The 12,403-nt window shown below is 43.7% G+C and overlaps 1 protein-coding gene across 8 annotated transcripts in view; it reads right to left on the bottom strand.

Moving 5' to 3' along the window:
- Window positions 1–12,403, bottom strand: part of NEK11 (NIMA related kinase 11) — a 280,951-nt gene that overhangs the window by 48,812 nt on the left and 219,736 nt on the right. For 5 of the 8 annotated variants that reach the window (XM_043874531.1, XM_043874534.1, XM_043874530.1 and 2 more), the window contains one exon: window positions 4,879–4,975. The exons of 2 other annotated variants lie outside the window; for them this stretch is intronic. In XM_043874531.1, coding sequence (XP_043730466.1) covers window positions 4,879–4,975 — 97 coding nt within the window. Of the gene's footprint in view, window positions 1–4,179; window positions 4,764–4,878; window positions 4,976–12,403 lie in introns of those variants that run through there. One more of the 8 variants, XM_043874533.1, reaches the window with a different exon arrangement.

Genomic DNA, 12,403 nt, shown 5'->3' with positions numbered 1-12,403 from the left:
TCACCTAACAATTTCTCAAAGTGAGTGCTTCCCAGGACCCAGCAGGGCATTCCATTTGTGGATGGTCTCCCAGCAGGAGTAAGAAGTAGCCTCTACTGGAAGCTAAGTGTTGGAGGATGGTAAATGACTGGCTTTTATAGTCACCAACTTCCTGACATTTCCCCAGTGAACTGACACTTCTTTGTGCATGCAAAAAAAAAAAAAAAAGCTATATAAATGCCTTCACTGACAGCTCCTCTGCCCACAGATGCCCACAGGTATAACACATCACATAGCAGGCTAACACATGACAACACCTTCAGATATCTGCTTAGGGATTCTCAGAAGGAAGCAACCACACATATATCCAGAGTCTATTTTAAGTCATTAACTTTTATTGAGCACTTACTATGTTCCATAAAGCACCCTAAGTGAATTTCATATATAGGTAACCCCAACTAACCCTCAGAGCAACCCCACAAGGTGGGAACCATAACATTTTACAGACGAGACTTCTCAGGCACAAGGAGGTTGGGTAACTTGTCCAAGGACACAAGCTAGTAATGAGAAACAGGGACATAAATCCCAGCAGTTGCTGTCCCCAGACCCAGGCCCTCCCTCCCGACTGCCATGCTAGGGTTACCCTTTGCCCGACACTGCATGTATTAATGCTTACTGAGCCCCGGGGGACCCAGCTGGGGGAACTGAAGGAACACTGCACGATGAGCAATCATCATTTGTTCCTCCTCAATTCCCTACAGAGCATCCCTGTCTCACAGTTGGACAGGATGAGGCCTGGTACCCGAAGTCACATCCACAGAAAGGTTCATTTTTACCTAGGTCCTACCTTTCTCACATGAAGATGGGGAAAGCTGTGGAGGAAGCAAACTTGGTTAAGGAAATCAGGGGTTCAGTTTGAACATCCTGAGTTTGAAATGCTTCCACGAGAAGATGTCAAAGAGTAAGTTAAAAGCCACATGTTTAGTTCAGTTCAGATGTTACTGAAAGTCATATGTTACTGAAAGATTAAAGATAAAAATATCTGATGAATAGTGCGTACGTGCATATGTGCTAAGTTGTTTCAGTCGTGTTCGACTCTGCAGTGCTATGGACTATAGCCCACCAGTCTCCTCTGTCCATGGGATTCTCCAGGCAAGAATACAGGAGTGGGTTTCCATGTCCTCCTCCAGGGGATCTTCCTAACCCAGGGATCAAAAGGATCAAACCGTGTCTCTCACGTCTCCTGCATTGGCAGGTGGGTTCTTTACCATTAGTGTGCCACCTGGGAAGCCCCTGATGGATGGTACATTCTTTACCAGCTGAGCCACCTGGGAAGTCCTGGATGGTACATTCTTAAAAGCAACACGGAAGAATAGATGGTAGTAGAGACAAAGCAAGGTTTGCCTTGAGCTGTTGATTGTTGAATTGGTTGATGAGTCTGTTGGGATTAATTATACTACTCTGATGACTTTCATGTATGTCTACAGCTTCCGAAAATTAAATTTTAAAAAATTCAGAAGGACATAGAATCACTTATATAGGATACCATAAAAAAATTAGTAACTTGGATCTAACTGTAAGGAAATATCAGACAAATACAAACTGAAGGCCATTCTACACAACTGGCTGTACTCTTCAAAAATGTCAGTATCATGAAAGACGACAAGTAACTGAAGATTTGTTCCACAGTAAATAACACCAAAAAGGCGTAACAATCTGTGATCCTGGTTTGTATCCTGGATCAGGGAAAAAAAAAAAACAAACTACTGTAAAAGTCATTATTGGGGCAATAGGTAAAATTTGGATCTGGATTGGTATATCAAATAGTATATCAATATGAAATTTCTTAAATTTAGACATTTACTGTGATTATATAAAAGACTGTCCTTGTTCTTAGAAGCTGTACTTTTAAATATTTAAAAGTGAAGAATCGTGGTGAATGAAACTTATTCTCAAATTTCCCTGTAACAATAAGAATAATACTTTACATGTATAGATAGGTATAAAGAAATTATGTAATTGTGGCAAAATGATAATTAGTGACTCTAGATGAAGCAGATATAGGGTTTTTATTGTGCTATTCTTACAACTTTTCTTAGGCTTGACAGTTTAAAAAAAAATGAATACAATTACCTGATGTAATTAGTATCCCTATAATACATTCTTTGTGTTCCCTTCTTTATAGTCTTTGAAATAAAAAGCTATCTTTTGACCCTTTAGAGACTGGTACCAGATACTTGATTTTTCTTTAAGAACCTCTTTTATGTATCAATTTTACATGCATTAAGTTACAGGCTCATCACAGCAGGCCCTGCATGCACTCCCTAGCTGCTGGGGATGTCCCTGAGGTTCTGTCCTCAGCTGTCAGCCCCTCTTGGGATTGCCTTGGCTGAATGACACCCTGTCTTAGCCCCTTTCCAGGGTGGTCCACATCCGGTGCTTGGGTAACCTGGGTTGCATGGGCCTGGCCCTCTTACCTCTGCCCAGCGGAGCCCTGCAGGGAAGGTCCAGCTTCAGAGCTCTCTGCCAAAGCAGTGGAGATCTCCACCGAGACTGTCTGCTTCCTGTGCCCTCCTTCTTACAGGTGTTGGCCTCCAGGACACCCTACACTTACCTCCTGCACAGAAATCCCCACCCCTGAGTCCACTTACCAGGGAATCAGCTATGGCAATAATATGATGACCATTTTGCAGATGAGAAAACCAAACCTTGGAAAAAAAACCACTTGCCTGAGCTCAGAAAGCCATCTACTGGTGACACTAAAACTCAGACTCCAAATCTGCTGGCCTCTAGCTCCCTCCTTCTCTTTACCTTTCAAATTCTATGTCTCTGTTAAGGCCGAGGCCAAGTTCCTACTTCCCCCAGAGATATCCTCAAATTCCCTTTCTCATCTTGACACTCTCACCATCTGCTCTGTTTGGCATATGGCTATGGTCTCAGTTGGGGACTTTTCTTAACCATCACCTCTGATTACATAACCACTGTGCTGTTATTTAGCTTTTCAGTTTGAAGTCCGGTGCTTTCCCCGCATTATAATCTCCCTGGGGACAAATGTCATTTATTGTTCTTTGCATTCCAACAGTTGCTGTCCATATGTTGGGGATGCAGCCAGTACATTACCACGTAGGGAAAGAACCCACAAGTCCCATTTTTTTCTGGTTGTGGAAACAAACATCCTCAGAAGATCCTTAGCTCTGCAGCCTCAATTTCCTCTTGGCCTTTTCTGGAATGGTGTGGGGCTTTGTGATGTGGAATATAAGGGGATAACACATTATTCTGCCAGAGGAACAGTACCATCCATGGGGGAGTAGCTCAAACTGTATCGGTGGGCCAGGAAGCACTTGGTCAAATTCAATCAAGCATAAAGAAGTGAACAACGCACCAGGAATAAAATCACTGGAATGCAGGTTGGTCACTTTTTTTTTGGCAAAACTGCTTTTATTTTAATTATTTAAAGCATTTCATAATGTGCTAGGAAATGAGATATTGTGTCCTTTGCAAAAGTGATGAAGTCTTAGATCAAAACTCTGACAACACCACATTATTAAATTTTAAGGGTGAAATAAGTGAGTTGCTTTTCTTGCCTTTGAAGATTATTGACTGGGAGATTAGCAAGCCTTCTCCATAATCTCCTCCCAGAAAGAATGAGTGGAAGGAAGGGCAGATGGGAAAGTTTCATCCAAACTCCCTCACTTCCAGATCCTGGAAATCTTTGGTGCCATGGTAACTGTGTTACTAGGTGACCACTCAGGTACAGGCAAGACTTGAAAACAACAGGCATCTAAACATTATCAGCTCAAGGTTTGGAAACAATTTTCAGTACTTTTCCTCTTTTTTGTTTCCAAATATCAGTCTGGAGGATAATGTGCTATACTGCAAATCAACTGAAAATAATTTTTATCAAACTTCCTAACTATTCAACCAGCACCCATATAGGAAGTAGATTTTAGAGAGAAGTTTCTGAGTTGGAACATCTATAGGAGTGGTACACAAACCATACAGCCCACAGGCCAAAGCTAACCTGCTGTTTGTTTCTGTATATCTTGTGAGTTAAGAATTGCATGAACATTTAAAATTGGTTGAAAAAAAATCAAAGGAAGAATAATACCTTGTGACACCTAAAAATTATATCAAATTCAGACTGCAGTTTGAAAACAATATTTTACTAAAGTACAGCCATACTCAATAACTCACATTGTCCATAGCTGCTTTTGTGTTACAAGAGCAGAGCTGTAATGGTAACAGAGATAACTGGCCCATGAAACCTAAAATTTCCACCATGTAGCCCTTACAAAGAGAGTTTCCCACCCTTGATCTGGAGATATGCATTGCAGAGAAGTCAGATCAGGACGCCGGGTCCCTTCCCTGCCAAGAAGTTTATAACAGGTGCAGTTATAGTTTGTTTAGTCTGCACATGCTCAGTGGCTTGTAAACAACAGACTTTTTTTCCTCACAGTTCTGGAGGCTGGGAAGTCCTACAACAAGGTACCAATGTGGCCCCCTTTTGGTGGAGGCCCTCTTCTGGGTCACAGCTAGGGCCACATCACGTGGCAGAAGGGGCTGGGATCAATCTGGAGCCTCTTTTATAGTATGTCACTAATACCACACCTGAGGGCCCCACCCTCATGATTTAAGTACCTCCCCAAACCCCCACCTACTAATACCATCTCCTTTTGGCCTTAGTATTTCAACATATGAATTTGGGGGGAAACATGTTCAGACCACAGCTAGTGACTTCCATGCAGATTCAGGCCGAGCTATGTACATTCCATTCGCTGCTGCTTCTATAATAGAAAATCACGGCTGTGATCCCTGTGGCTACCAAACAGGACAGCATCACATGATCGATATGGTCTCACACATTGCACTCTCTGAGGGGTCAGGCCATAGGCTACTTACTCCCGCATGTGTTTCATCCTGGTCCTGGCCATTGCACTGTTGAAAATTGTTGGTTCTGAGGGTGTGTCTGGAGCTGAGCTGGTGGCAGGCCTTGTGTCTGAAAATCAATGCACAGTCCTTACTGACTCCATCAGCACTTCAGCAACTTCAAGGCAACAGTCACGGACAATCAGAAAACAAGCTATTTCACCTCTGCCACAAGGTAATGCCACATTAATTACAGATAAATTCAATTATGACATGCCTATTAAAGAATTTATTCCAAATGACAAGATTATTTACATTTTTAATATGTACAAGGAATTCTGGGACAAAGGCTCTATCAGGAAGGATTGTTTAAACAAATATTATTTTAAAGATGGCCTTTTTATACGGGGGAAATGCATGAATAGCCTTTGGCCACTATCTTTCAGTAGCTATGAAATTTGCTTTGATGACTGAGGAGTTTTTTCTATTAAGCTTAGTTTTCCCTTTACTTTAACCTCACATCTGAGCATTAGCTTTTTTGCAGTGGAAGGTAAGATGCTGACCAGGGAGTAATCTGCAGCTTTGAACTTCAGCAGGATGCAGCAGAAGGCCAAAGTTGGGTTCAAGAGGTAAACAGCTGTTAATGAAAGCTGCGGAGTTAGGAAATCTGTTGAGAGCCAGTTTTTTTTTTTACCAAGATACCTTGGAGACTCTTGCAGAACAGGTGAGAACTGATGGGAAGAAATACTCCACCCACTGAAACAACATTGCTTCCATTAAGAAGCTAAGGCTGCCCCTAAGTGAGGGGCTGGGTCATCAAAAGTCAGATCTTCATGTGGCCTGAGTGAGGGGGGTGCAGAGTCCTCTCTGTGTCTTCATCCCTCAGAGCCCCCACAAGGTACCCCATCCCATCAGGAGAAAACTCTGAGTCCTGAGATTCATTTAGGAACTATGTCCGTGTGGTGACTTTGTTACAGCAGGTCCCCATGCTGTGAAACTCCTGCTTTCCCCTCGTAACACACATGACTGTCTGCTTTTTGGACCAAACAAGGAAGTGAGGGCCAACTCCCATTTTGCGGGAGCAAAATTAGTACAGCTTTTTCCCTCTATTTTTAAATTAAAAAGACCAAATGCAAATTCTATTATTTTTTACCCCTGCCTTCTTTGTATACTCCTCTGGGGGCACACAGCCCCACTTTGAACTTTGTGTTTTTACAGACACCATCAAGACGAATATAATCTTGCTTCACTTGGTCAGAATCTCTGGTCTTCCCTCAGGCTCCATCCCTAGATGAGGAGTCACTGGTGAGAACTTTGTAAAGGGCACATTTCAATTAGCTAAGTGAACTGCATGTCCTGCCTGGTACTTCATAGGTAGGTACTCGGGCCTGACGGCTCCCTTTGCTCACACTCAGGAGGCCACCCTCCAACTCCGAGAGAAACCTGTCTCAGTCTCTGTTACCAGAGATGGCTTCACAGCAGCGCCCTCTCCCAACGGCTGCTTCTTCCCAGAAAAGGCTCTTGTGAGGGGGTGATGGGGGAGGCAGAGTGGTTCACTTCATATTCATGTTGGTTGCTTTTTATAACCATCTTTTCTAGAACCTAAGAAGTTATGAAAACAACAAGGACACCATGCCAAATAACATGCAAGCTCAAAACCCAGCTTTGCCAAGGTGGAAAGGAAGGCTATGTTTCCCGTCTCACCCCGAGCAAGCTGGCAATTCTTAGGGCTTATGCAAGGAAAGTTAGAGCAATTTCCCCAGAGCTGCAGCTTATTTCAATCTGGCTACTGGTCCCTTCAATGAGACCCTCAGCATCACTGGGAAAGATGCTAAGCCTTGAGCCCAAGTTAGAGGTTGGGGCAAAGAGAATTTCAAGCAACAGTCTTGGTGAAGCTTGGTGCTCAGAGCAACTCTTCTCTCAGTGTTTCGTATTCACCAGCCTTTCTCCTTCCACTTTCCAACATGAATAGCAGCTGCTTTACGTCTAAGAAAAGGACAACATGTTCAACAACCGCAACAAAGAACAACTGGGCCAAGTCACAGGCTTCCTCTAATCGGTGGTCACTGAGTCCTGGAGTACAATGTAGACCACTGCTTCTCAAACTCAAGTGTGATCGAATCAGCTAGGGATCCTGTTAAAATGCAGATTCTGACTTAGTATGTGTGGGTAGGGCCTGGGATTCTGCATTTCTAATATGCTCTCAGGTGATACCAGTACTGCTGGACATGGGACCACATTTTGAGTAGCAAATGTGACAAGCTAGCTTTTAATTCGTGGGGTCCAGTGCTACTTGACAATGCAGGACTCTATGTTTAAAAGGCAGGAGAAAAGCTGGTTTCTTTTTCCTGCATTTATCTAGGGACCTGTCCTGGTGTTTTTTACTGGACATTTATTCCATGTCATCTTCCCTTGGGAACTGGGCTAGCTACTCTCAAGAAGAGTGAAAACCTTCACAAAGACCCAAGGGCCCCCCTGATTCCAGCCCGCCAGAAGTCATGTCTGGCCTCCCCTTCCCCCACCCCAGCAGCGGTGGCAGTGGTGGGGGAGGGCAGTGTTGAGGAGGAGGTGCTGTTCAGAGGACTCTCTCCAGGGAGGAGGCCCCAGAGGCTTCAAGACCCTGCCATATGTCCCATTGTCTCAGCAGACTTTATTCATAAGACATAAATTCAAAAATAAGGTTATTAGGAATTCATTAAAACCCCTCCTGAGCCTGGAGCCCCGTGTTGGTTGCACGCCCATAAAGTTCTGGTTCCAAAGGTCTGCTGTCTTGATGTTTTTTAAAAAACAATGAATCCTCAATCCCTAGGTTGATTTTTTAAATTAATCTTCTTTGTTAATTTCAACAGCATTTTCATGCACTTGCACACAGCATGTGCACGTGAGATGCCCACACCATGTCGGAGGCACTGATGGCAGCGCGGATCGGGAACTCGACACTCACCTCTCCCGGGGTTCTGGGAGCCACAGCCTAGGGGCTCAGCCTCTACTGAGTCTGTCCCTTTCTGATCTACCTTTGATGGGTCCTCACCTTTGATTCATCTTCAGCTTTTTCTAGAAACAGTGGATCCTGACAAGGAGCATGGCTTAGACATCACTCTTCTCCTTTCAGGGGTTCTAAGACTGAAGACTGTCTACCAAACAGAGCTTATACCTATGGTGATTTTTCAAAGAGGATATGTGCACAGTGAGGGTAGATTTTAGAGAAAACTCCAACCACTCTATCCTTCCTGTGGGAAGTTCTGACGGTGCTTGGTCCCGTGTACCTCTGAGAAAAGTCCTGAGGGGTGTGCTGCGTGGCTGAGACCCAGGGGGTCTTCGAGATTGCAGCCAGGGGGCAGCAGCAGATCAGTTGGCATCCATGCCCTGCCTCTTCCACCCACTCCCTGCCTGGGCTGTGTGCTCCGGAGGAGAGACTGAAGAAGGTGAAAGTGTCAGTCGCTCAGTCGTGTCCGACTCTATGTGACCCCGTGGACTGTAGCCCGCCAGGCTCCTCTGTCCGTGGGATTTCCCAGGCAAGAATACTGGAGTGGGTTGCCATTCTTCCTCCAGGGGATCTTCCTGACATGGGGATCAAACCTGCATCTCCTACATTGCAGGCAGATTCTTTACCACTGGGCCACCTGGGAAGCCCCTCATTCAGTAGGACAAACAGCCAAATGTGCAATGATTCCTTTGGGCCCTTTTACAGAAGGGAGAATTTTCTGGCTGTCCTAAGTAAACCAGAATACCATGTTTGCTGTCCTGAGTTCAGTCTGCTCTTCTCAAGACAGAAAACTCAAATAATTCTATGCAAATTCATTCCAATTCATCACGGACAACAATAGCACCGACAATAATGACTAAACCTTTTTTGGTGAATAAGTGCCGTGCCCTGGGCATCATGTCATGGGAGGTTCCCAGGAAGTAGGTACATTTTCCAATGACGAAATCAAGGTTTAAGATATTCAGTTCACACAGTGAATACCCTATGAAGCTGGGGCTTGACACCAGGCCAAGATTCTGGTCACCCAGTTTAAATGTCCCAGAGGGAACAGCCACTTCATGGTGACCACTGTGCTGGGAGTCAGCCAAGGTGCTCCTTGCCATGTTTTACTTTCCAATACTCTTCACTCCTTCTCCACTCCCCTACCCTTTTCAACTAGTTACTAACTCCTTGACCACAAAGATTATGTCCTGTTCATCTTTTTTTGAACTTCTTATTCTAAGTGTACAACTCAATGGCGTCAGTACATTCATGATGTGCAACCATTATTACTATCTCCAAAACTTTTTCATCACTCCAAACAGAAACTCTGTAACCATTAAACAATAACTCACTATTCTCCCCTTCCCAATCCCCTGGTGATATCTAAAGTACTTTCTGTGTCTGTGAATTTTACTGTTCTAAATAATTCATATAAGTGGCACACATGTCCTTTTATGCCTAACTTATTTCACTAAGCATCATGTTTTCAAGTTCATCCACTTTGTAGCCTGTGTCAGGACCTCCTTTTTAATGGATGAATAATATTCCATTATATATATATATATATCACTTTTGCTTATTCATTCAACTGTTGGACAGTTGGGCTGTTTCCACAACAAAAGATAAATGAACAAACAAAATGAGTGTTATGACTAACGCTGCTGTAGGTAGTTTTACAGAGGTCCCTTGTCAGGTTTAGGAAATTCCTTTGTATTCCTAGTTTGGTGATTGTTTTTATCAAGAAAGGGTGTTAGATTTTGTCAAATTTTTTTTGCATTTATTGAGATGTTCATATAGTTTTTGTCCTTTAGTCTATGACCTTGGTGTATTACATTAATTGATTTTCTGATGTAGAACTATCCTTGCAGTCCTGAGATAAATCTCACTTGGTCATTCTATGTAATCCTTAAAATCCTTTTTTTTTAATTGCTGTGTTTGGTTTGTTAGTATTTTGTTGATGATGTTTGCATATATAGCCATAATGAATATTGGTCCAGTTTGTTATTTTTTCTTCTGATGTCTTTGGTTTTAGTATCAAATAAACAGCCTCACAGAATGAGTTGGGCAATGTTCTACTGTATACTGTTTTTTAGACGAGTTTGTGAAACTGGTATTAATTCCTCTTTGAATGTTTAGTGGAATTCACCAGTGAAGCATTGTGGGCCTGGTGTTTTCTTTGTTGGAAGTTTTAAAATGACTAATTTGACTTACTTGTTATAGACCTATTCAGATTTTTTTCTCTTCTTGAGTCAGTTTCAGTAATTTGCATCTTTCTAGAGATTTGTTCTTTCATCTGATTTATCTATTATTTTTCCCCTTGTAATTTATCCTTGTAATTTCTTTAAAGTTGGTAGCAATGTCTCCTTTCTCATTTCTGATTTCTTAACTGTCTTTCTTAAAGATTGATCAATGTTTTAAACCTTTTCAAAGAAACAATTTTTGGTCTCATTGATGTCTTCTATTGTTTTTCTCTTCTTTATTTCATTTATTTCCACTGCAGCCTTTACTATTTTCCCCCTTCTGCTTGTTTTGGGTTTCATTTGCTCAAGTTTTTAAGTTCTATAAGGTAAAGCATTTATTTTAGAGGTTCAATAGGTAGGAATTAAAATCAAAGCACCAGCCTTCAGGTTTGGGGACCAGAGTCATCATTCTGTTTCTAACATTACAAGCAGCATGGTTCTCCAGTCATCTCCCTGGGCTTCAGTTTCCTCACTGTATATTTAAGTGTTTTATTAGACTAAGGGCCTTCTTTCAATTCAAACCTTCTATGATCTGTAAGACATATTCCCAGACCTTCAGGGTTATAGACTTTACTTGGGAAGGTAACATACCAACAAAGATGAAGAGCAATCAAAGGGACCAAATGTGAAGAGACAGATAGCTGGGACCAACAATGAAAGTTACAGGCATTACTGAACATCAGGCACCATCATTCCGGAGCCACTCCCCACCTGGGAAATGTCGGCTGGTGAGGCTTGATACCACCCCATGGGAGTGTTTTGACAATGAGATGAAAACAAAATGATCTGAAGAGACATCAAGCAACTAGAAGCTGTGTTTTTTTAAGAATGCAAAGTGCCGCTCACGATAGTAATATTGTCAGGATCTCTCCTACTTCTATGGTCTCTCTTAAATAGAAAAGCTATTTTCCCTGCAGAAGTGACAGCTTGATGATCCTGACATTTCACCAGCAGAGATTCTTCTCTCATTTCTTCCAAAGTTTCACTTTATTCATTCCAGTTGCTGGATGAATGACCTTGATTATAAAACAAAAACCTGCATTTGCACTTCCTGCAGAACACCCTACCACATGCGTGATGAGCTGATGCAGGCACCACAGGGCTGGATATTTTGGCAAACGAGCTCTCCCTTAAGATCCTGGGACACTGCTTAGTCAGGAATCCTCACAGACACTGTCCTTGGTGCTCAGCATGTTTAGAATGCTTCTCACCTCATCTCCTTCAACCCCTCTCTTTCTCTCAGTTGCCCACAGAATACGCAGGGTGTCCTTGACAGACACCCCACTCTGCCCAGATTATTGCGAAGGTGTAGCTCCATGGCCCACAGTTTCTTTCTCCCCCAGGACACTGTGAGAGCAGTCCCCACTTACTGAGAAGCTTAGCTGACCCACATCTTTGTGGGCACCTTCCTTGGGTATCTCCCATGATGGTACTGGACCTCAGGGTGTCGATACAATGGGTTAAGAATCTTTGAAGCAGGTCAGTCTCCGCCTTCACCATGTTATCCCAACCCCAGAGATGGAGTTGTAGCGCCCAAATTTCCTTTCAAGGAAAGACACGTTACCCAGCTGGCGGGAGTAGGGGACACAGACAGACTGCAGCCGCAGTCCCTGCAGAAGCGCCCTCAGTGGCAGAGCCGCATTGCCAAGGTTATGCCCTTCCCATGTGCCCCTGACACGAAACAACTCATCATGGTTGAGGTAGAAAGCCTGATCATTTTGTCTTGCACAGGCAACCCTGAATTCTGACCCCCACAAGGGTTCAGGTAAGGCTTGTCGGGCCGGCATCACTCTGCAGCTTCTCCTCCGCCTCGTCCTGCTTCCCTTCCTTCCTGTCCACAGAGGCCCATCCTGAATAATGTCCTCCCACCCAGCTCCATGTCAGAGGCTTCTTCCCAAAGAACCCATGACATGCGGGATGGGGGCTGGCAGACAGGGGGCACACAGGTGGTTGTCTTGAAGCCCTCAGCATGGTGAGTATTTGATGAGTGATAATAAAAATGACAATGTAACCTCCCCCAACCCCACCACAATCCCCAGCTCTCTCAGAGAACTGTTTCTATAGGAACAGGGCAGCAGTCAGCAGCTAAGGAAGTTGTTGCCAACCCTGCAGCAGCAGCTGAGTCCCAGCCAAACCCCAGGAGGAGGCTGGAGAAGAAAGCAGACAGGAGGAAGGGACGAAGATGGCCCAAGAGAGAACCACCTCCAGGTGTTTCCAGTAGGAAGGGCACATAAGGATGAGTGCGTGAGCTGCCTTAGGGAATTGCGGTCTGGGTCCTGACTCTGTGATGTTTGACCAGTTACAAAACTTCTGTGACTCAGTTTCCTCACCTGTACGAAAAAAAAAATCT

The sequence above is a fragment of the Cervus elaphus genome, chromosome 19, assembly GCF_910594005.1.
Source record: "Cervus elaphus chromosome 19, mCerEla1.1, whole genome shotgun sequence".
In the NCBI taxonomy this organism is placed as follows: domain Eukaryota; kingdom Metazoa; phylum Chordata; class Mammalia; order Artiodactyla; family Cervidae; genus Cervus; species Cervus elaphus.
Note: the sequence above shows the minus strand (reverse complement) of the source record. Positions and strands in the feature narration are given on the sequence as shown.